The sequence below is a fragment of the Babylonia areolata genome, chromosome 6 (genome assembly GCF_041734735.1).
Source record: "Babylonia areolata isolate BAREFJ2019XMU chromosome 6, ASM4173473v1, whole genome shotgun sequence".
NCBI classification, from domain to species: domain Eukaryota; kingdom Metazoa; phylum Mollusca; class Gastropoda; order Neogastropoda; family Buccinidae; genus Babylonia; species Babylonia areolata.
In genome coordinates this window covers 40,347,369-40,372,368 of record NC_134881.1, presented here as the reverse complement: position 1 = coordinate 40,372,368, position 25,000 = coordinate 40,347,369, and the positions used below count along the sequence as shown (strand labels likewise).

The following is a 25,000-nucleotide window of genomic DNA, read 5'->3' as shown; positions in this document are numbered from 1 at the left end:
ATATTTTCTGTGTTTATAGCACAGGGGAATTTTGCACTTTAAATTGACTGGCCGTGAAAGGGATAAAAGGGCGGAAGGAGAGAATTGTGCCCCAGCCTTCAGTTTCCATACCGACACAGTGGATAGAACTTCATGGCCTCGATGGCAGTTTGAGGCTATGGGACCTTTATTAACCTGTAGCATTCTAACGGCCATACTGTTCCAAAATATAGAGGTTTCAATTTCAGTTTCTCAAGGAGGCGTCACTACGTTCGGACAAATACGGTACACCACACCTGCAAATGGCCTGACCAGCAGCATAACCCAATGCGTTTAGTTGTATTTGTTTGTATTTGCATTTGTATTTCTTTTTATCACAACAGATTGCTCTGTGTGAAATTCGGGCTGCTCTCCCCAGGGAGATCGCGTCGCTACACTACAGCGCCACCCCTTTTTTTTTCGTATTTTTTCCTGCGTGCATTTTGATTTGTTTTTCCTATCGAAGTGGATTTTTCTACAGAATTTTGCCAGGAACAACACTTTTGTTGCCGTGGGTTCTTTTACGTGCGCTAAGTGCATGCTGCACACGGGACCTCGGTTTATCGTCTCATCCGAATGATTAGCGTCCAGACCACCACTCAAGGTCTAGTGGAGGGGGAGAAAATTATCGGCGGCCGAGCCGTGATTCGAACCAGCGCGCTCAGATTCTCTCGCTTCCAAGGCGGACGGACCGCGTTACCTCTAGGCCATCACTTCACATTTAGTCAGGCCTTGAGTGCATGCCTGTCATATTTGCGTACTTATCAGAGTGGATTTCTTCTACACACATTTGCCTGGGGACAACACTCTCGTTGCCATGGGTTCTTTTTCAGTGCCAACCAAACTTCTTCTCCCAGCAACAAGACGTTCGGATGGATGTCTCAACGACGACAACAGTCCGATGTGGATGAAAGCACGCCTCTCTTGTCCACCGTGGGAGGTGAGACGTGTGTAGTTATGGTCATAGATGTAGTTATAGTCATAGATGTAGTTATGGTCATAGATGTAGTTATGGTCATAGATGTAGTTACGGTCATAGATGTAAAATCTGACTTGTCTGTATGCGTGTATATGTGCGTGACTGAAACCTGACTGAATGACACAGGAAACGAATGATGAGCGCCCAGTGGTATATGTCAGGTAGGCTGACTGTTGCGCTTAGAATTTGGTTTGTTACCGATGATATAATAATAATAATAATAATAATAATAATAATAATGGTATTTATATAGCGCTGAATCTTGTGCAGAGACAAATCAAAGCGCTTTCCCACCAGTCATTCACACGCATGCATATGCGCTATGTAATTATTCACATCACCAATGTTATCATCAAACAACAGCAACAACAACAAGAGAGGCAAGGCCTTCAAGACTCACTTGTGATAAATTAAGTCCCCTAGCATTAATTACAGAGTAATTTCCCTTTTTTACTATCTGCACCAAAACGTTTGCAAAATAAATGAAAATTCCATGCTTAGCAAAAGAAGTTCCTGTTTGAACAAAAAATGATAATAATGACTCCTCTTGTTGTTGTGTCAGAATAAGAGGTCAGAGTGCCAAGTTTAGAGAATACAAAAAATATAAATATAACAGTAAATGCAGTTTGAATATAATTAGGCTTCATTTTTTGTTTTTTTGTGCCCATCCCAGAGGTGCAATATTGTTTTAAACAAGATGACTGGAAAGAACTGAATTTTTCCAATTTTTATGCCAAATTTGGTGTTAACTGACAAAGTATTTGCAGAGAAAATGTCAATGTTAAAGTATACCACGGACACACACACACACACACACACACACACACAACCAAACACCGGGTTAAAACATAGACTCACTTTGTTTACACAAGTGAGTCAAAAAGGAAAAACGGAGGGGATGAAAAGACGTCAAAACCGTAATCACCAAACTGCTGACATCTTATAAACTACATTGTGAACACAGCAACAGCAACAACAACAACAACAATCGAAAGAAATCGAAACAATGCCCTGAGTTTTGTGTTCATGTTTGACTGACAGTTTAGCGTTTAACATTTTAACATTTAACGTTCCTGACCTCAATCAGAAAATTATTTCTTCTTCATTTTTGATTGATTTCTCTTTGGTTTGTCTCTTTCTTTCTTTCTTTCTTTCTTACTTTCTTTCTTTCTTTCTTACTTTCGTTCTATGCTATTTTCCTCCCTTCCTCCCTGTCTCTGTTCTTTCTTCATAAAGTGTTATTTTCTTCTCTTTCTTTCATTGTCCCCCTTAGTGGATTTATATGTGTACATGCAGAATCATCATTATGAACAGTATCCTTAACCCCTCCCCCCCCTACCCCCACGGCCCCCCCCCACCCCAGCACCACCCTCCCTCCACACACACACACACACACACACACGCACACACACACACACACATACACACACACAGACACACACACACACACACACACACGCCGCCATCATCGCCACTACCGCCTTAGCCACTTCCTTCGCCCAATCCTTCCATCCCACCTCCGAAATAAAAACACAACAAAAACAAACACACACACACACACACATCACCAATAAAAATGTATGTTTTCTTCAGTAATAGTAGTAATAATAATAGTAGTATCGCCATCATTTTTGTTGTTGTTGTGATTATTGTTATTGTTATTATTGTTTGTTTGTTTTGTTATTGTTTTTTAATTGAGTAATTTATTTATCATTATTATATGGTCTTTTTTTTTTCTCTGAAACCCGATTACTTGTTAAATTAGGGAGTTCCCTTTTACGAAGTCCATGATGTGATCTATATTTGATTATACTTCTGTCTATTTCAAATCTTCATCCTGTATTCCACCCTCAAACTGCCCTGTTTCCCCCCATACAACTTGCCCCATCCATACTTACGTTATTTATTCATTCATTTTTTTTAGTGATTACTTCTTCTTCTTCTTCTTCTTCTTCGGCGTTCACTCGTATGCACACGAGTGGGCTTTTACGTGTATGACCGTTTTTACCCCGCCATGTAGGCAGCCATACTCCGTTTTCGGGGGTGTGCATGCTGGGTATGTTCTTGTTTCCATAACCCACCGAACGCTGACATGGATTACAGGATCTTTAACGTGCGTATTTGATCTTCTGCTTGCATATACACACGAAGGGGGTTCAGGCACTAGCAGGTCTGCACATATGTTGACCTGGGAGATCGTAAAAATCTCCACCCTTTACCCACCAGGCGCCGTCACCGTGATTCGAACCCGGGACCCTCAGATTGACAGTCCAACGCTTTAACCACTCGGCTATTGCGCCCGTCTTTAAGTGATTACATTCATTAATATTCAAAATCAGAATGTCTGCAACTAGAAGTATGTGTGACGGGACATTAAACAAAATTCCTCCACCTCCTCCTCACAACATGCATGATGGTCAGTTGTGTCCGACTATGACCATCACAACAGCAGAAGAGGCAACTGCTGTCCCGACAATCTGGATTACAGTGGACAGTGTCTTGCCCAAGTTAATCCGAACTCTCTCGGCCAAGAGAGTTTTAGGACAGTCGGCGTTGGGATGGTTCCCAAAGGCCAACTAACCCATAAGGCTGCAGCACGAAGAGCCAGTGCAATTTTGCCTCCTAGTTTGAGAGTCATAGTCCATCACATAAGACTAAGCTGTAAATGATTTTCCATTGCAATGGAGAAACCATTGATAATACAGCTCTCACTTTGCCTGTTGGCCCAACTGTAAACTTATCTCAATCTGTGATATAAGCTGGGTGTTGGTCATCACAGTATCAGTATCAGTTGGCGTCAAGGAAGCGGCGTCACTGCGTTCGGACAAATCCATATACACTACACCACATCTGCTAAGCAGATGGCCTGACCAGCGGCGTAACCCAACGCGCTTAGTCAGGCTTTGAGACAGTTTCAGTTTCAGTTTCAGTAGCTCAAGGAGGCGTCACTGCGTTCGGACAAATCCATATACGCTACACCACATCTGCCAAGCAGATGCCTGACCAGCAGCGTAACCCAACGCGCTTAGTCAGGCCTTGAGAAAAAGAAAAGAAAAAAAAGGTGAATAAATAATAGATAAGCTTACATAACTAACTAACTAAATAAATAATAATTATGATATATAAAAAAAAAGGTAGTAGTAATGATAATAATAATAATAAAATAATAATAATAAATAAATAAATAAGACAACAATGATGATAAATAAGCAAATAAATGTAAAACAGGAAGACACACATTCACACATACCCCCACACATGCATAACAGATATGCACCAAACATGCAGTTTCACAGATATGAAAGCACAGTCAAATACATATAAACTCTGAGACAACAAACAACAATGTATCACACATTCCTTGCTCTCAGCCACTGGGAAAGACCAGAAGGAAAGAAGCCTCGGGGAGAGGTGGGGGAGGAAGAGGAGGAACACGAAGAAGGTGGCGTTGGCCCGTGGCGTTGTGAGGACCTTCTGGAGAGCGGCACTAGTCAGCAACCTGTGTAAACTGCCCCACGATCTTCTGATCGTCACCAACCCTCTGCTGCTGGGGTGAGGGGTGCCTGTGTGTGTGTAAGTGTGTGTGTGTGTGTGTGTGTGTGTGTGTGTGTGTGTGATAGAGAGAGAGAGAGAGAGAGGGCGAGAGACAGACAGAAAGACATACGGACAGACAGACGAACACGGAGAATGAATAGCATGAAACTTTAAAGAAATGAGCATCAACAAATGATTGGCCAAGTCTAAATGTGTCGCTTTTTGTGTCTGTGTCTCAGTCACGGTAACTCTCTCTCTCTCTCTCTCCCTCTCTCTCTCTCTCTCAACAGGCAACTGATCAGACTGTGCGATGACGTCACGGTACCGGAGTGGCGAGGTTACGTCATCGGCTTGGCCCTGTGTGCCTCACTGTTCTTACAGGCCCTGCTCTTCCATCTGACCTTTCACCTCTCCATGACCCTCGGCCTGAGGGTCAAGGCTGCGCTCACTGCCGCCATTTTCAGAAAGGTTTTGAAACGTGGTTTTTTTGTCGGTTTGTTTGTTTGTTTGTTTTTATTCAGTTCACATGTACAAGGTGGTCAGCAAGATAGGGTCGGTCCATTGTTATGATACAGATGACAGATCTTTTATTCATTTATTTATTTATTTGTTTATATATTAGGTTAAGATAGAGGAGGAAGAGAGAGAGAGGATGGATGACAGAAAAGCTTCAATATCAAACAAACAACTCACACTAGGGCAACAATAAACCCAGACAGATGTAATCACTTGCTATACATGTTTACAGTGCATACATCAGAACACTAGAACATCAATAAACCCTGGCAAATGTACACAGACATCGAATATTCTTAAAATGCATGCCTCAAGACACACTGGGGCAAAATTGCTGCGCCAGACGACAGACGACAGGGGAAAGAATGAAAGTGATTAGTTAAGGTGTGTGTGTGGGGAAAGTGGTGCATGAAAGGTAAATATGAGTTTGTGAAAAAAAGAAAAAGAAAGATGTGGGGAAAAAGGAGGTTGGAGGCTCCACAAAAAAGGGAAGAAAACAAACAAACAAACAAAAACATTATGTTTGTTTGTTTGTTTGTTTTTCTACCCCGGGCGGGGCTGTGGGAGTTGTTTCAAAGTACTCCCTATCTGAGAGCATAATGTTTTTGTCTTTCTTTCGTTCTTTGCTTCATTCCTTGATTTCTTTCTGTCTTTCTTTCAGTGTCTTTCTTCCCATATTCCCCCCCCCCCTCCCTCCCCCACTTACTTCAAAATGTCAACGGCATTGTGTCAGGAGATGCAGCAATGTTTATTTTTTATGCGTTAAAACAGAGACCAGAAAAGCGCTCATGTTTCTAAATTGCCCTTACTTATTTAGTTTTGTTATTAGTATCAGTGTGTTCTTTCTAACATTTTGTTGTTCATCCAACTCAAGGTTTGGTTTTCATATGTGTGTATGTGTGTGTAGGTATACAACACGTGTATTCATATGTGTACGGGTCGGTGGTCTTACATTAAAACAGTTCTGAGTTCTGAGTTACTGTCTTTCTTTCTTTCTCTCGTAACCTGTTTATCCATCCATCCACCCACCCATACATCCATTCATCCACCCACCCATCCACCCATCCATCCACCCATACATCCATCCATCCACCCATATATCCACCCACCCATCCACCCATACATCAACCCATCCATCCACCCATCCACCCATTCATCCATCCACCCATCCACCCATATATCCACCCACCCATCCACCCATATATCCACTCATCCATCCATCCATTCATCCACCCATCCATCACCCACCCATTCATCCACCCATCCACCCATCCATCACCCACCCATCCATCCACCCATCCATCACCCACCCATCCATCACCCACCCATCCATCACCCACCCATTCATCCACCCATCCACCCATCCATCACCCACCCATCCATCCACCCATCCACCCATCCATCACCCACCCATCCATCCACCCATCCACCCATCCATCACCCACCCATCCATCCACCCATCCACCCATCCATCACCCACCCATCCATCCACCCATCCATCACCCACCCATTCATCCACCCATCCACCCATCCATCACCCACCCATCCACCCACCCATCCACCCATCCACCCATTCATCCGCCCATCCACCCATCCATCACCCACCCATCCATCCACCCATCCACCCATCCATCACCCACCCATTCATCCACCCATCCATCACCCACCCATCCATCCACCCATCCACCCATCCATCACCAACCCACCCATCTACCCATCCATCCATCTATCCACCCATCCATCCATCCATTCATCCACCCACCCATCCACCCACCCATCCACCCGTACATCTATCCATCCACCCATCCATCCATTTCTCTCAGATGCTGACAATGGGAAGTCGCGGGCGCCGCGAGTCCCCAGCAGGGGAGATCATCAATCTGGTGTCGGTGGACACGCAGCACGTGACGGTTTTCCTGAGTTTCCTCCCTTACGCTTGGTCGGGCCCTGTGCAGGTGGCCCTGTGTGTGTTCTGCCTGCATGGGATCGTGGGCAACGCTGCCTTTGCTGGTAGGGGTTTTGCTGTGGGTGGATTGCTGTGTTTTGTGGTTGTGTTTGTGGTGTGGTGTGGTGTGGTGTGGTATGGTGCGGTGTGGTATGGTGTGGTGTGGTATGGTTTGGTGTAGTGTGGTTTGGTGTAGTGTGGTGTAGTGTGGTGTGGTGTGGTATGGTGTGGTATGGTATGGTGTGGTATGGTGTAGTGTGGTGTGGTACGGTGTGGTGTGGTATGGTGTGGTATGGTATGGTGTGGTATGGTGTAGTGTGGTTTGGTATGGTGTGGTATGGTATGGTGTGGTATGTTGTAGTGTGGTGTGGTGTGGTATGGTGTAGTGTGGTGTGGTATGGTGTGGTGTGGTATGGTGTGGTATGGTATGGTGTGGTATGGTGTAGTGTGGTTTGGTATGGTGTGGTATGGTATGGTGTGGTATGGTGTAGTGTGGTGTGGTATGGTATGGTGTGGTATGGTATGGTGTGGTATGGTGTAGTGTGGTGTGGTATGGTGTAGTGTGGTTTGGTATGGTGTGGTATGGTGTGGTATGGTGTGGTATGGTATGGTGTGGTATGGTGTAGTGTGGTGTGGTATGGTGTAGTGTGGTTTGGTATGGTGTGGTATGGTGTGGTATGGTGTGGTATGGTATGGTGTGGTATGGTGTAGTGTGGTGTGGTATGGTGTAGTGTGGTTTGGTATGGTGTGGTATGGTGTGGTATGGTGTGGTATGGTATGGTGTGGTATGGTGTAGTGTGGTGTGGTATGGTGTAGTGTGGTGTGGTATGGTGTGGTATGGTATGGTATGGTGTGGTATGGTATGGTGTGGTATGGTGTAGTGTGGTGTGGTATGGTGTAGTGTGGTTTGGTATGGTGTGGTATGGTGTGGTATGGTGTGGTGTGGTATGGTATGGTGTGGTATGGTATGGTGTGGTATGGTGTAGTGTGGTGTGGTTTGGTGTAGTGTGGTGTGGTATGGTGTAGTGTGGTGTGGTATGGTGTGGTATGGTGTAGTGTGGTGTGGTATGGTGTAGTGTGGTGTGGTGTGGTATGGTGTGGTGCTGTGGTGTGGTGGTGTGGTATGGTATGGTGTGGTATGGTGTAGTGTGGTGTGGTGTGGTATGGTGTAGTGTGGTGTGGTATGGTGTGGTGTGGTATGGTATGGTGTGGTGGTGTGGTGTGGTGTGGTATGGTGTAGTGTGGTGCGGTGTGTAGGTCCAGCGTTTGGCTTATATCGCAGACTGACATAAGATTTCGGCTGGGCAAAAAGCCAAGTGAGAGCTGTATGATCAATTGTTTCTCCACTGCAATGGGATATCATATCATTTACAGCTTAGTCTTCTGTGAAGGACTATAAATCTGAAATCAGGGGGCAAGACTGCACCTGGCTCTTAGTGCCGTAGCCTTGGGGGCTAGTTGCATTTGGGAACCATCCCAACGCCCATTGTCCTAAAACCCTCTTCGCCGAGAGAGTGGGAATGTATCTTGGGTAAGACACTCTCCACTGTAATCAAATTCTAGCCCAGACAGGATAGCAGAGGCCTCCTCTGCTGTTCTGGTGGAGCAGATCCCTCCTCTGCTGTTCTGGTGGTCATAGTCAGACACGACTGACTGATCAAACAAGTTGTCCCTACAATCTCATTCAAATCCCGAAGGAAAGCAATTATTTTTAACTTGATTTTTAACTTTATGTGAATGTGTACTGAAGCGTATGCGTTATATTGTGTTGTTTTTGTTTTTGTTGTTGTTTGTTGTTGGTTTTTTGGGGGGGCTGGGGCGGGGGGGGGGGGGGTTACGTTATTTTCAATATCCTTTTAAAACTTTGTATAATTCTTTTTTTTACATGGACTGGGCGAATCGTCAATTGAACTGTTCTCTCTAACATTCTTTGAACTGGAAATTAACAAATAATGAGGCCAGGATATGAAATGATTAACAAAAAAAACCAAAAAAAAAACCCCCAAAACCCCCAGAAAACAACAACAAAAAAACCCACCGAGGATGGTTCCCTGTGGACTGCCGACGCTGGAACTGCGACGGACGAACCCGGGTGTGGCCGTGTATGGGGGAATCTAAATGAGCGGCGTGGGAGTAATGCCACTGAAACGGAGCAAAAAACAAAACAAAACAAAACAAAAAAAACAAAACAAAACAAAAAAAACACCGAGGCAGCCATGTGTTTGTTCTGTATTGTCTATGTGTTCTGTGTGGCTCGTTCAGGATTAAAGAGGCTTGAATAAAAGCTAATTTGTGTTTGCACATTTCTTCTGTCTTTGCTGCTGTGTGCACATGTCAGGTGGTCGGTATAAGGACAGGCCCGGCGCTTCCTTTTTTTGAGGAAGTGTCTAGGTTTGTTCCAATGTACCTTTTATTTACCTGTGTGCTAGCTGAATCGGTAGTGTAAGCACCACTGACTTAATGTTGTGTACCTTGTGAATGGAGAGAGTTACCACTCTTTACTATTTGTTCTTTGAACTGAACTTTCAGCTGATTTTAGTTAGGAACTGACGGGCTGTTCCGAGAACCCTGAAACGTCCGTCCCTCTTTGTATTTCTATTTGTATTTCTTTTTATCACAACAGATTTCTCTGTGTGAAATTCGGGCTGCTCTCCACAGGGAGAGCGCGTCGCTACACTACAGCGCCACCCATTTTTTTTGGTATTTTTTCCTGCATGCAGTTTTATTTGTTTTTCCTATCGATGTGGATTTTTCTACAGAATTTTGCCAGGAACAACCCTTTTGTTGCCGTGGGTTCTTTTACGTGCGCTAAGTGCATGCTGCACACGGGACCTCGGTTTATCGTCTCATCCGGGTTTGGCTGGGCGAGAAGCAACATGCTTTGATTTCATTTGATCGATAATTATATCAAAAGGCATTGGACTTGTAATCCAGTGTTGACCAGTGACCCACGGGTTTGAAGCTCTGGTTTCAGGCATGGTGTTGTGTCCTTGGGGGAAGGTAAAGATTTTCTCACTTGACGCAGGTGTTGATAATGGATACCTGACTTGGGGGGGTGGGGGGGGGGGGGGGGGGGGAGATTGACAGCAGAGGAAGGAGAGAAAGGGACCCTGCCTTCCTATGCTTGGCCGTAGCCACAGTGGGTTGGAACTCACTGGGCTTAACTCTTTCCATACGAACGGCTAGAGAGACGACGTTAACAGCGTTTCACCCCAATTACCATCATCAAAATATTGCAAGCGGAAGGCTCTTATATACTGAAGTCGTGAATGTTGACAATTCTGACGACGGAAGCTAAAGGTTGGGTCATTCAGACACCCCCTGGACATCCGAGGGGTCTGTGTAGAGGAGAAGAGAGGACTGGCCGTACTGAGTGAGTTTTAAAGGGAAGGAGCGGTAACATGAACAGGCCGCTACGCGCCGCGCCGCAGCAGCCGGTTCTCCCATCTTGCCAGAGGCTGGCAGCGTACATTTCACTGCTAGACAGTACTAGAGTGTAGACATTTTCAGCAAAATATTTTATTGTTGTTGTTTTGCAATAAACTGCCACAATTGGTATAGGAAAGAGTACTACTTGTTAAAAAAAAACACACACACAAAAAAAAAAACAAAACAAAACAAAACAAAAACAACAACAAAAACAACAACAAAAAAACAATCTTTTATATATGACATCTCTCTCTCTCTCTCTCTCTCTCTCTCTCTCTCTCTCTGTGTGTGTCTCGACCATAATAATGATAATATTAATAATGTTGATAATGATAATAACAAAAATTGATAATAATAATAATGATAATGATAATAGTAATTATGATAATAACAAAAATATTGATAACAATAACAACAACAGTAACAATAATAATGATAACGATAATGATAATGATAACAACAACAATAACAATGATACTACTACTACTACTGCTATTACTACTACTACTACTACTAATAATAATAATAATAGCAACAAATAGTTGTCTTAAACAGTATTAGTATCAGTAGCTCAAGGAGGCGTCACCGCGTTCGGACAAATCCATATTCACTACACCACATCTGCTAAGCAGATGCCTGACCAGTAGCGTAACCCAACGCGCTTAGTCAAACCTTGAGAGAGAGAGAGAGAAAAAAAAAATGTGTGTGTGTGTGTGTGTGTGTGTGTGTGTGTGTGTGTGTGTGTGTGTGTGTGTGTGCGTATGTGTGTGTGTGTGTGTGTGTGTGTGTGTGTGTGTGTGTGTGTGTGTGTGTGTGTGTGTACATAATTGATATAAGAGTTAAAAAAATATATAAAAAAAAAGTTTGAGTTGTCCCAAATTTTCGGCTTTATTTTGTCTAGATCACAGGAAGACGTGTACTGAAAACTGATGCTGTCTCTTTCATTCTGTACCTCTTTCGTCATTATGCAGATGAGAAAAAAAAGAAGAAGAAATAGATAAATAAAAATCATACAAGAAACAGGCACTTTGAACTTTGAAATGTAGTTTTAAAATTAGGACATTATCAAAAGTATAGAATAACAATGGAAAAACTAGTATAATTATATACTCACACAGGCAGCAAGAAAACTCTTTCCATACGAACGGCGAAAGAGACGACGTTAACAGCGTTTCACCCCAATTACCATCATCAAAATATTGCAAGCGAAAGGCTCTTATACTGAAGACGTGAATGTTGACAAAGAATACCACAATTCTGACGACGGAAGCTAAAAGTTGGGTCATTCACCCACTGGACATCCGAGGGGTCTGTGTAGAGGAGAAGAGAGGACTGGCCGTACTGAGTGAGTTAAAGGGGAAAAACAAGGAAAACATAAGTGGGTAAAAGAAAGCCTGCTCTCTTCATCGTCAGTGCGTGACTCGGGTTCTAGTCCTACTACAGACAGTACTAAAACTAAACAGAGTAAAAGGAAAACAAAAGCAAAACTGGTGGTAACTTTAACCTAACCTATGTAATCTATGTTATCACAGGATGCTGTCTAACGTACATAATCTATGTTATTTCAGGAGCCTGTCTAACCTACGTAATCTATGTTATTTCAGGAGCCTGTCTAACCTATGTAATCTATGTTATTTCAGGAGCCTGTCTAACCTATGTAATCTATGTTATTTCAGGAGCCTGTCTAACCTATGTAATCTATGTTATTTCAGGAGCCTGTCTAACCTACGTAATCTATCTGATTTCAGGAGCCTGTCAAACCTACGTAATCTATCTGATTTCAGGAGCCTGTCTAACCTAAGTAATCTATGTGATTTCAGGATCCTGTCAAACCTACGTAATCTATGTTATTCCAGGAGCCTGTCAAACCTACGTAATCTATGTGATTTCAGGAGCCTGTCTAACCTACGTAATCTATGTGATTTCAGGAGCCTGTCTAACCTACGTAATCTATGTTATTTCAGGAGCCTGTCTAACCTACGTAATCTATGTGATTTCAGGAGCCTGTCTAACCTACGTAATCTATGTTATTTCAGGAGCCTGTCTAACCTACGTAATCTATGTGATTTCAGGAGCCTGTCTAACCTACGTAATCTATGTGATTTCAGAAGCCTGTCTGACCTACGTAATCTATGTGATTTCAGAAGCCTGTCTAACCTATGTAATCTATGTTATTTCAGAAGCCTGTCTAACCTATGTAATCTATGTTATTTCAGGAGCCTGTCTAACCTATGTAATTTATGTTATTTCAGGAGCCTGTCTAACCTACGTAATCTATCTGATTTCAGGAGCCTGTCTAACCTAAGTAATCTATGTGATTTCAGGAGCCTGTCAAACCTATGTAATTTATGTTATTTCAGGAGCCTGTCAAACCTACGTAATCTATCTGATTTCAGGAGCCTGTCTAACCTAAGTAATCTATGTGATTTCAGGATCCTGTCAAACCTACGTAATCTATGTTATTCCAGGAGCCTGTCAAACCTACGTAATCTATGTGATTTCAGGAGCCTGTCTAACCTATGTAATCTATGTTATTTCAGGAGCCTGTCTAACCTACGTAATTTATCTGCCTTCAGGAGCCTGTCAAACCAACGTAATCTATATGATTTCAGAAGCCTGTCTAACCTATGTAATCTATGTTATTTCAGAAGCCTGTCTAACCTACGTAATCTATGTGATTTCAGGAGCCTGTCTAACCTACGTAATCTATGTGATTTCAGGAGCCTGTCTAACCTACGTAATCTATGTTATTTCAGGAGCCTGTCTAACCTACGTAATCTATGTGATTTCAGGAGCCTGTCTAACCTACGTAATCTATGTGATTTCAGGAGCCTGTCTAACCTACGTAATCTATGTGATTTCAGGCGCCTGTCTCCTGCTGGTGCTTCTACCACTGAACGGATGGCTCATGTCCAGGCTGGGACACTTACAGACATCACTGATGGAGCACAAGGACACCCGCCTGAAAAGGGTCACTGAGATCTTGTCTGCTATCAAGGTGGGTGGGGGGGGGGGGGGGGGGGGGGGGGGGGGGGGGGGGGGGGGGGGGTGCGCGCGCGCGCCACAGTCTATGATTTTAAACTATTCTGCTGACTTCTTCTTCTCCTTCTCCACTTCCTCGTCCTCCTACATCTTCTTCTTCTTCTTCTTCTTCTTCAATCCATCCACCCATTCACCTAACAGCCAACCACTACAACGAACTGTTATCAACCAGTCAACCGCCAGCCAATCACCCAACCTGTTGATCTGTTAACCAACCAACCAACCAATCCATCCACTCACCACCTCATCGCCGACCCACCAATCAACCATCCATCCATCGATCTCTCAGCCAACCGATCGACCCAACCACCACAACAACGAACTATGATTAGTCAGTTGACCAGCCTGATACCGACCAACCAACCAGCCAAAGAAACACTCAAACAGCTGATCCATCCATCCATCCATCTAACCATCCATCCATTCATTCATCCAAGCATCCATCCATCCAAACATCCACCCATCCATCCATCCATCCATCACCCATCCACCCACCCACCCACCCATCCATCCATCCATCACCCACCCACCCACCCATCCATCCATTCATCCAAACATCCATCCACCCATTCATCCAAACATCATCCATCCATCCATCCATCCAACCATCCATCCATCCATCCAACCAAACATCCATCCATCCACCCACCGACCCACCCACCCATCCATCCATCCATCACCCATCCATCCATCCATCCAATCATCCATCCATCCATCCATCCATCCTAGCAGCCAACAAATCGACGCAACGCTGCAATGAACGCAGCCAAAGAAACACTCAAACAACTGATCCATTCATCCATTCATGCATCCATCCATCCATCCATTCATCCAAACATCCATCCACACATTCATCCAAACATCACCCAAACATCCATCCATCCACCCACCCACCCACCCACCCATCCATCCATCCATCCATCCATCCAACCATCCATCCATCCATCCATCCGTCCTAGCAGCCAACAAATCGACGCAACGCTGCAATGAACTATAAGCAGTCAATCAGTCAACCTGCCAGCCAAGCAGCCAACCTGTTCATTAACCAGCCAACCAGTCAACTGATCCATCCATCCACCCATCCATCCATCTAGAAATGTACCAATTGACCTAACCACTTCAAAGACGAACAATAAACAGTCAATCAGCCACCAAGCTAATCGGCCATTATGTCAACCAACCAAACAACAACCAACCAACCAACCAACCAGTTCTTCCCACCTCCCTCCCTGCCTTGTTTTAATCATGTACGTCTTTGTTTTAATTATAGCATGTTGTTTACGTTTGTTCTCTTACTATGATTAACAAATAGTAAAGAGTGGTAACTCTCTCCATACACAAGGTACACAACTTCAAGTCAATGCTGCTTACGCTACCAATTCAACTAGCACACAGGTATTTTAAAATAAAAGGTACATTGGAACAAACCCAGACACTTCCCCAAAGAGGAAGGGCCGAGCTCGCTCTTATATCAATCATTTGACGTCCTGGCCCCATTGTTTATTAATTTAATCATTTGATCTCCTGGCTTCACTGTTTATTAATTTCTCTTACTATGCTTATCGCATCGTTGATTTGTGATTATTGTATGAGATTAATGAACACTGACTGTGTATTTTAAGCATTTAACTCACTCAGTACGGCCAGTCCTCTCTTCTCCTCTACACAGACCCCTCGGATGTCCAGTGGGTGTCTGAATGACACAACCTTTAGCTTCCGTCGTCAGAATTGTGGTATTCTTTGTCAACATTCACCTTTTCAGTATAACAGCCTTCCGCTTGCAATATTTTGATGATGGTAACTGGGGTGAAACGCTGTTAACGTCGTCTCTTTCGCCGTTCGTATGGAGAGAGTTAAGCATTTAATGTTCTTGAAGTGATTGAATGATTGTGGAAGTATGTGATCATTACTTGTGTGTGATTTGTGATCATTGTACGAAAGATTTCATGTCAAATTAGCATTTCAGCTTTCTATGTCATTTATGTATTCACGTTGAGTGACTGTGATTCTCGTGTATTGCTTGCTTTGCATACACCACACGTGAATTAAAGATAGTGGGGAGATTTGCTGGCCCAGTTTCATGGTGGATCTTTTAACGCTCGCAGAGTGAAAAGTAGGTCATATAACGTTAACGGCAGACCACCACTGCAACTCAGCTTTTCTGAGTTCGCACTGCCTGTGTTCGGATTACGTTTCGGTAGAGTTTATAAATGGATCAGTTCGAATACGTGATGGCAGAAATATGACAAGAAACACGCTCAAAGTGAACACAAAAGACTACAGCAGATAATTGGTATAATTACAAAACCAAATATATCTTGTAAACTTGCAAAAGTAATCACCGAAAATAACTTAAAAAACAAAAACAAAAAACAGCGATTTCCACGACGAAATTTTAGCCTTTCCGTGACCTGAAAAAAAAAATGCAACAGGAAATGTAGACGCTACCCTATATGTGATTTTATATGTTGCATGGCCTTGACAATGTTTGAGCATGACAATGGTAACAAGACAGATTACAGGGGGAAGAGAGAGAGAGAGAGAGAGAGAGAGAGAGAGAGAAAGAGATGAGAGAAGGAGAAAAAAAAGAAAGAGAAAGAAAAGACAATAGAAAGGAGAAAAATGATGATGGAAGGAACAAAAAGAAAGAAAGAAACAAACATAAAAAAAACCGAAAGAGAGAGAGACACACACAGAGAGAGAGAGAGAGAGAGAGAGAGAGAGAGAGAGAGAGAGAGAGAGAGCAAAAAAAAAAAAAAAAGTGGGAAAGAGCCTTCCAAGGATGCTGAGACTATCCTGCTCATTTGCAGAAATTTTACGCATCCACTGATTTCTCAAAAACAAAAACAAAAAACAAACAAACAAACAAAAAAGGAAATGGAGACGCGCATGCGCACGCAGTTCTTGCTAAAAACAAAAACAAAACAGGGAACCTCCACGAAAATCAGATGGAAATGTGGGTCAGCAAACCCTCCCTAAGAAAAATGTTCTGTATTCTGTATTTCCTCTCCTCCCCTCGCTGTTCACACAGACAGTGAAAGTACAGGCCTGGGAACGGGTGCTAGGGACCCGGGTGTCACGTGTACGGGAGGCGGAGCTGGGTCTGCTGCAGAGGGTGGCCCTTCTGGATGCCTCGCAGACCGTCTGCTGGGCCCTGGCCCCCGTCTGTGTGAGTGTGGGACTGGCTGTTTTTTGTTGTTGTTGTTGGTGTTGTTGTTGTTGTTGTTGTTGTTGTTATTGTTTTGATGTTTTTTTGTTCTGTGTGTGAGTGTGGGACTGGGTTTGTTGTTGTTGTTGTTGTTGTCCTGTGTGCATGTGGGGCTGTTTTTCTTTTTGCTTTCAGTGTGTGTGAGTATGGGATTGTTGTTGCTTTTTTTTCTGTGCTTTTTTCCCCCCTGTGCGATGTAGGGCTGTTTTTCTTTTGTTTTCCATGGGGATTGGGGTTGGGGTGGGGATTAAGACGGGAGAGAGTGTGGATGGGTGGATGGACGGGTATGTGTTTGTTTGTTGTTGTTGTTCTTTTGTTTTTTGTTTGTTTGTTGTTGTTGTTGTTTGGGGGGGGGGGGCGGAGGGGGGGGGGGGGGTGGGGGGGGGGGCGGTTGTGTGTGTGTGTGTGTGTGTGTGTGTTGTGTGTGTGTGTGTGTGTTGATATTTATTTATATACCAGTATATAGACATGTATCTTTTCTTCTTTTTTTTTGTCTAATTTCGATAATGCCAAAAAGGGTGGATTAGACCTTTGTGCCTAAGTGTAATTTTGAAAGTGGGGATCAACGGAAGTCAAGGCTAGTTTGGTATGTTGTTATTTTGGATGACACCCCCACCCCCACCCCAACCCCACCCCTCCTCCCCTTTAGCCATTTTTCCCCCACCCGGGCAGGGCTAAGTCTTCCAACGGAAGCCCAATAATGCAATCTTTTTTCAGAATTTCCTGGTTCTGATAGTGCTGAGAATAGGAAACATAATTCACACACCCACAAAACCTTCCCATAATTTTATCACCCACCCCTTCCTCATCCACTGGGTCTCCCTCGCCTGCTGGCCTTGCACGGACAGATAGTTTTCAAAATCTATGGAGACATGGTCTAGAGGTGAGTAGTAAATGTTTGTTTTATCGAAATTTCAAAAGTGGATTTGGTAGAGAAAAAATATATATGTCAAATGCCTGATAATTACGTTATCAGCTTCTTCAGATTTCGAGGTAGTAATCTAATCATAAGCTGGAAATAGAAACAGGGAGACACAAAGGCATTCCACGAGAGTTACGGCTCTGTAAGGTTTGTAACATGTCTGTGATCGTGGATGAGTTTCATTTTATAATGGAATGTCCGAGTTATGATCAGTTACGAAATAAATATGTTCCTATAAAACATTTGTCTCCAAAATCTTTCTTTTCTTTTTTAATTTTTGTAATATGCTCAAAGGAGGCAAAAAAAAAAAAAAGAGTCATTTTAGCTGTAAGTAAGATGATTAGATTTGCAAATGTTGCCTAGCTACACTTTTGGAGTTAAAAGACATTTGTGTTTTCTCAACTTTTATGTGACATTGTTGTGTATTTGGAAATGTTTGTTCTGGGCATGAAAAGATTATTTTGCAGTAATCCTCCACACTCCAATAGGAGTGAAAGGATAATTAAAACTGGAAACTGGAAACTTGTTTTGCGACCATTGCTACTGCTAAAACTGTAGAACAAACTGTAGAACAAACACACGTTTTCATTGTCCAATGCCTGGACAGCTCTCTGGTAAAGCAAAAGCAAGAAGAAGAAAGGACAGTAATGCGTTGACGTCCTTTTTTGCTGTCCCCCCCCCCCCCCCCCCTTTCCTCATCCTGTGCCTTCCCCACCCTATCTTACGCCCTCCCTTCCCCACCCTATCTTACGCCCTCCCCTATCTTACGCCCTCCCTTCCCCACCCTATCTTACGCCCTCCCTTCCCCTTCCCCACCCTATCTTACGCCCTCCCTTCCCTTTCCCCCACCCTATCTCACGCCCTCCCTTCCCCCTTCCCCACCCTATCTCACGCCCTCCCTTCACCACCCTATCTTACGCCCTCCCTTCCCCACCCTATCTTACGCCCTCCCTTCCCCTTCCCCACCCTATCTCACGCCCTCCCTTCCCCTTCCCCACCCTATCTCACGCCCTCCCTTCACCACCCTATCTTACGCCCTCCCTTCACCACCCTATCTTACGCCCTCCCTTCCCCACCCTATCTTACGCTCTCCCTTCCCCTTCCCCACCCTATCTCACGCCCTCCCTTCCCCTTCCCCACCCTATCTCACGCCCTCCCTTCCCCACCCTATCTAACGCCCTCCCTTCCTCACCCTATCTTACGCCCTCCCTTCACCACCCTATCTTACGCCCTCCCTTCCCCTTCCCCACCCTATCTCATGCCCTCCCTTCACCACCCTATCTTACGCCCTCCGTTCACCACCCTATCTTACGCCCTCCCTTCCCCTTCCCCACCCTATCTCACGCCCTCCCTTCCCCTTCCCCACCCTATCTCACGCCCTCCCTTCACCACCCTATCTTACGCCCTCCCTTCACCACCCTATCTTACGCCCTCCCTTCCCCACCCTATCTTACGCCCTCCCTTCCCCTTCCCCACCCTATCTCACGCCCTCCCTTCCCCTTCCCCACTCTATCTCACGCCCTCCCTTCCTCACCCTATCTTACGCCCTCCCTTCACCACCCTATCTTACGCCCTCCCTTCCCCACCCTATCTTACGCCCTCCCTTCCCCTTCCCCACCCTATCTCACGCCCTCCCTTCACTCTATCTCACGCCCTCCCTTCACCACCCTATCTTACGCCCTCCCTTCCCCTTCCCCACCCTATCTTACGCCCTCCCTTCCCCTTCCCCACTCTATCTTACGCCCTCCCTTCCCCACCCTATCTTACGCCCTGCCTTCCCCACCCTATCTTACGCCCTCCCTTCCCCTTCCCCACCCTATCTTACGCCCTCCCTTCCCCACCCTATCTTACGCCCTCCCTTCCCCACCCTATCTTACGCCCTCCCTTCCCCTTCCCCACCCTATCTTACGCCCTCCCTTCCCCACCCTATCTTACGCCCTCCCTTCCCCTTCCCCACTCTATCTTACGCCCTCCCTTCCCCACCCTATCTTACGCCCTCCCTTCCCCACCCTATCTTACGCCCTCCCTTCCCCTTCCCCACCCTATCTTACGCCCTCCCTTCCCCTTCCCCACCCTATCTTAGGCCCTCCCTTCCCCTTCCCCACTCTATCTTACGCCCTCCCTTCCCCACCCTATCTTACGCCCTCCCTTCCCCACCCTATCTTACGCCCTCCCTTCCCCTTCCCCACCCTATCTTAGGCCCTCCCTTCCCCTTCCCCACTCTATCTTACGCCCTCCCTTCCCCACCCTATCTTACGCCCTCCCTTCCCCACCCTATCTTACGCCCTCCCTTCCCCTTCCCCACCCTATCTTACGCCCTCCCTCCCCCTTCCCCACTCTATCTTACGCCCTCCCTTCCCCACCCTATCTTACGCCCTCCCTTCCCCTCCCTATCTTACGCCCTCCCTTCCCCACTCTATCTTACACCCTCCCTTCCCCACTCTATCTTACGCCCTGCCTTCCCCACCCTATCTAACGCCCTCCCTTCCCCTTCCCCACCCTATCTCACGCCCTCCCTTCCCCTTCCCCACCCTATCTCACGCCCTCCCTTCCCCTTCCCCACCCTATCCTACGCCCTCCCTTCCCCTTCCCCACCCTATCTCACGCCCTCCCTTCCCCTTCCCCACTCTATCTTACACCCTCCCTTCCCCACTCTATCTTACACCCTCCCTTCACCACTTTATCTCACGCCCTCCCTTCCCCTCCCTCCCTCGGTGCTCCTCTCCAAAAATAGAATTCTTAGACGAGCGCAACAGTCGAGACTTTCATCTCTGAGGGTCCTTGGTTCGAATCTCGGTAAAGGCGTTTGGAAGGTAAAGGGTGGAGATTTTTTTTCGATATACCAGGTCAGCATTTTTATGTGCAGACGTGATTGTGCCTGAACCCCCTTTGTGTGTATACGCAAGAAAGAGATCAAACACGCACGTTAAAGATCCTGTAATCCATGTCAGCGTTCGGCGGGTTATGGAAACAAGAACATACCCAGCATGCACCTCCCCCCCCCCTCCGAAAGCGGAGTTTGGCTGCCTGCAATACGGGGTAAATAGACAAAACGTCGTACACGTAAAATGTTACATGTCTGTCTGAGTGTGTATGCGTGTGCGTGCCTGAAATCAAATTGAATGACACAGGAAACGAATGATGAGTGGTCCAATGATAGCCGTCAGTCGGCTGTACCCGGGTAGGCAGCCTGTTGATGCAAATGACCCCCGTGTTTGTAAATCCGAGGGCAGGCGCTACGGAAGTATCCATGTCTTTCATCTGCAGATGGCGCTCCTGACGTTCTCCACCTACGTCGTCACCGACGTCAGCGGTGCTCTGACGTCAGAGGAAGTCTTCGTGACGTTGTCTTACCTGTCCCTCATCAGAGGAGCCGTCACTGTGGCCCCTATGGTCGTCACGGACATTGTCAAGGTGCATGCTTTGATGATGGGGTGGAATGGAATAGAATAGAATAGAATAGAATACATCTTTATCACCAAGTGTAGCGGGGTCACAAGGAACAGTGGGGGAGAATAATGCATAAAAAGGTATGAACATAGATCGAAAATCATAAATCGAAAATTGCATAAATCCAATGGTGTTTGTTTTTCTTGTTGCGGAACATTGACAAGATTGCTGACTAAATAATAATAATAATAATAATAATAATAATAATAATAATAATAATAATAATAACGAAGAGGAGGAGAAGAACAAGTAAATAATTAAACAAAATAACATACAAATAAATGAAATAAAACAAAAATGAAAAGAAACTGGTATTGTGACACGTTTGAAAATAGATTTTTCAAAAAATGAATACGCTTGCACGCAAGCACACAAATACATTCACACACACACACGCACACACACACACACACACACACACACACACACACACACACACACACACACAATCATCTGAGATGCATATACATCTTACACGTGTGTGTGTGTGTGTGTGTGTGTGTGTGTGTGTGTGTGTGTGTGTCTGTGTGTGTGTGTCTGTGTGTGTGTGTGTGTGTGTGTGTGTGTGTGTGGTGTATTTAGGCCAGTGTGTCCCTAAAAAGACTGGAGCGATTCCTGAACCACGACGACCTGAACCCTACCAGCGTCTCCCTTCAACCCATGCAGGGTGAGAAAGGCCTGTTGTTGTCATTGTTGTCGTCGTTGTCATCATCATCATCGGCGTCATCGTCATTTTTTTTTTTTCTCAAGGCCTGACTAAGCGCGTTGGGTTACGCTGCTGGTCAGGCATCTGCTTGGCAGATGTGGTGTAGCGTATATGGATTTGTCCGAACGCAGTGACGCCTCCTTGAGCTACTGAAACTGAAACTGAAACGTCATCGTCATCGATGCTGTTGTTGTCGTCGTCGTCGTCGTTGTTGTTGTTGTTGTTAGTGGTGGTGGGGGTAGTGTTATTGCTGTTGTTGTTGTTGTTGTTGTCATTGTTGACGTTGTCGTCATCATCATCATAATTGTTATCGTCGTCGTCATCGATGCTTTTCTTCTTGTTGTTGTTGTCGTTGTTGTTGCTGCTGTTGTTATTGTTGTTGCCCTTCTTCTTCTTCTTCTTCTTCGTCTCCTCCTCCTCCTCATCATCATCATCATCTTCAACATCATCATTAGCATCATCTATTATTTTCTTCTTCTTTTCCCGAATATCATTATTGTCATTATCATCATCCTCGTCGTCGTCGTCGTCGTTGTCATCATTATCCTCGATGTCGTTGTTACTGTTGTTGTTCTTATATTATATTTTTGATTATTGACATTATTAACTGTGTTGTTTTAGTTGTTGTTGCTGATTCACTTCTTGATGGTCGATTGACTGGCTAATTTGTCGGCAGCCATGTGTGTATGTGCGTACGTGCGTGCGTGTGTGTGTGTGTGTGTGTGTGTGTGTGTGTGTGTGTGTGTGTGTGTGTGTGTGAGAGAGAGAGAGAGAGAGCAATAGTTGCCACATCTGTCACAAATGTCTGCATTATGTGTTTTTTCAGAGGCAACAGTGATGATACGGAATGCAACTTGCTCCTGGGATAAAGACTCCCCGCCCTGCCTGAAAGGGTGAGACAGACAAACAGACAGACAGAACAAGGAGACAAAGACAAGGACAGAGACAGAGCGAGACACACACACACACACACACACACACACACACACACACACACACACACACACACAGAGTGAGGGACAGAGAGAGATTGCCACTACTAATAGGGGTGATGTGCTAGAACTGAAATTCAAAATAAAAAGCAAAAAGAAAACATAACAAATTAAAGAAAAGAAAAGGTATTATTATTTTTTCTTGAACAACCCTTATGTTACGAGGATTCTTTTACGTGCGCTAAGTGCATGCTGCACGCGAGACCTCGGTTTGTCGCCTCATCCGAATGACTAGCCTCCAGACCACCTCTCAAAGTCTAGTGGAGTGGGGGCGTGGAGTGTGAGGGGGGCGGGGGAGGAATTCAGGCGAGTGTGGGATTCGATCCTGCACTCTCATGATGTTCTCTCGCTTCCTGGACGGACGCGTTACCACTTGTCCACCACTCCACTACTAATACATTAAACATATGTGCACGTGCGCGTGACTGGAGCCTGGATCAATGAACGATGAACGCCGAAAGGCAGCTGTCTTTCGGCTCCACCCATGTTGGCAGTCTCTTGTGCTTTCTCAGTGCCTTCACAGCACTTTATCTCGCACTTGTTCTCTCGCGTTTGTCAAGGCGCTGTATGAAAGTGACAATAATAATCTTCGTGTCAATAATACCTGTGGTCTCTGACCGAACACTGGCGTTACATAATTGTCAGTAACAATACTGCCAATACTACCAGCTGTGTGCTCGTCTTATACCAGATACTGACGTGAGCCAACAGCAAAGTGAGAGCTCAATGGTTTCTCCATCGCGATGGGAACTGGTTTACGGCTTAATCTTTTGTGAAGGACTTTGACCCGTCGAGTGGTTAAAGCGTTGGACTTTCAATCTGAGGGACCTGGGTTCGAATCACGGTGACGGCGCCTGGTGGGTAAAGGGTGGAGATTTTTACACTCTCCCAGGTCAACATATGTGCAGACCTGCTAGTGCCTGAACCCCCTTCGTGTGTAAACGCATGCAGAAGATAAAATACGCACGTTAAAGATCTTGTAATCCATGTCAGCGTTCGGTGGGTTATGGAAGCAAGAACATACCCAGCATGCACACCCCCGAAAGCGGAGTATGACTGCCTACATGGCGGGGTAAAAACGGTCATGCACGCAAAAGCCCACTCGTGTACATGCGAGTGATCGTGGGAGTTGCAGCCCACAAACGCAGAAGAAGGACTATGACTCCCAAATTAGGCGACAAAACTGCACTGGCTCTTAGTGCTGCAGCCATGGGGGCTAGTTGGCCTCTAAGACCATCCCAACGCCGACTGTCCGAAAACCCTCTTGGTCGAGAGAGTGGGGACGCAACTTGATCAAGACATTTTTTCCACTGTAATCAAATTCTAGCTCAAATAGTCGGGACAGCAGTTGCCTCCTCTGCTGTTCTGATGGTTACAGATGGACACGACTGTCTAACATACAGTTGTATTCGTATTTGTATTTCTTTTTATCACAACAGATTTCTCTGTGTGAAATTCGGGCTGCTGTCCCAGGGAGAGCGCGTCGGTACACTACAGCGCCACCTTTTTTTTTTCTTTTTTTCTGCGTGCAGTTTTATTTGCTTTTCCTATCGAAGTGGATTTTTCTACAGAATTTAGCCAGGAACAACCCTTTTGTTGCCGTGGGTTCTTTTACGTGCGCTAAGTGCATGCTGCACACGGGACCTCGGTTTATCGTCTCATCCGAATGACTAAGCGTCCAGACCACCACTCAAGGTCTAGTGGAGGGGGAGAAAATATCGGCGGCTGAGCCGTGATTCGAACCAGCGCGCTCAGACTCTCTCGCTTCCTATGCGGACGTGTTAACAACCTCAAGGCGTTGTTGGAGTTTAAAGACCTATTGGCGTCTACACCCTTAAGGTCAAGTTTGTTCGGTTGGAGTTGTTTTTACCTCGAGGCCATCACTCCACCGATCACTCGGCCGCCGATATTTTCTCCCCCTCCACTAGACCTTGAGTGGTGGTCTGGACGCTAGTCATTCGGATGAGACGATAAACCGAGGTCCCGTGTGCAGCATGCACTTAGCGCACGTAAAAGAACCCACGGCAAGAAGAGGGTTGTTCCTGGCAAAATTCTATAGAAAAATCCACTTCGATAGGGAAAACAAATGAAACTGCACGCAGGAGAAAAAATACAAAAAAAAATGGGTGGCGCTGTATTATAGCGACGCGCTCTCCCTGGGGAGAGCAGCCCGAATTTCACACAGAGAAATCTGCTGTGATAAAAAGAAATACAGATACAAATACAAGTACTACCTGCCGTGCAGGGTGAACCTGCAGA

At 45.3% G+C, this 25,000-nt stretch overlaps 1 protein-coding gene across 1 annotated transcript in view; it reads left to right on the top strand.

The window, feature by feature from the left end:
- Window positions 1-25,000, top strand: part of LOC143283529 (multidrug resistance-associated protein 1-like) — a 66,878-nt gene that overhangs the window by 13,307 nt on the left and 28,571 nt on the right. Inside the window, exons 8-17 of the mRNA XM_076589774.1 lie at window positions 852-958; window positions 4,369-4,549; window positions 4,822-4,999; window positions 6,871-7,057; window positions 13,286-13,419; window positions 16,495-16,632; window positions 20,861-21,007; window positions 21,626-21,710; window positions 22,576-22,642; window positions 24,987-25,000. The exon at window positions 24,987-25,000 is cut by the window's right edge and continues 113 nt beyond it. Coding sequence (XP_076445889.1) covers window positions 852-958; window positions 4,369-4,549; window positions 4,822-4,999; window positions 6,871-7,057; window positions 13,286-13,419; window positions 16,495-16,632; window positions 20,861-21,007; window positions 21,626-21,710; window positions 22,576-22,642; window positions 24,987-25,000 — 1,238 coding nt within the window. The remainder of the gene's footprint in view (window positions 1-851; window positions 959-4,368; window positions 4,550-4,821; window positions 5,000-6,870; window positions 7,058-13,285; window positions 13,420-16,494; window positions 16,633-20,860; window positions 21,008-21,625; window positions 21,711-22,575; window positions 22,643-24,986) is intronic.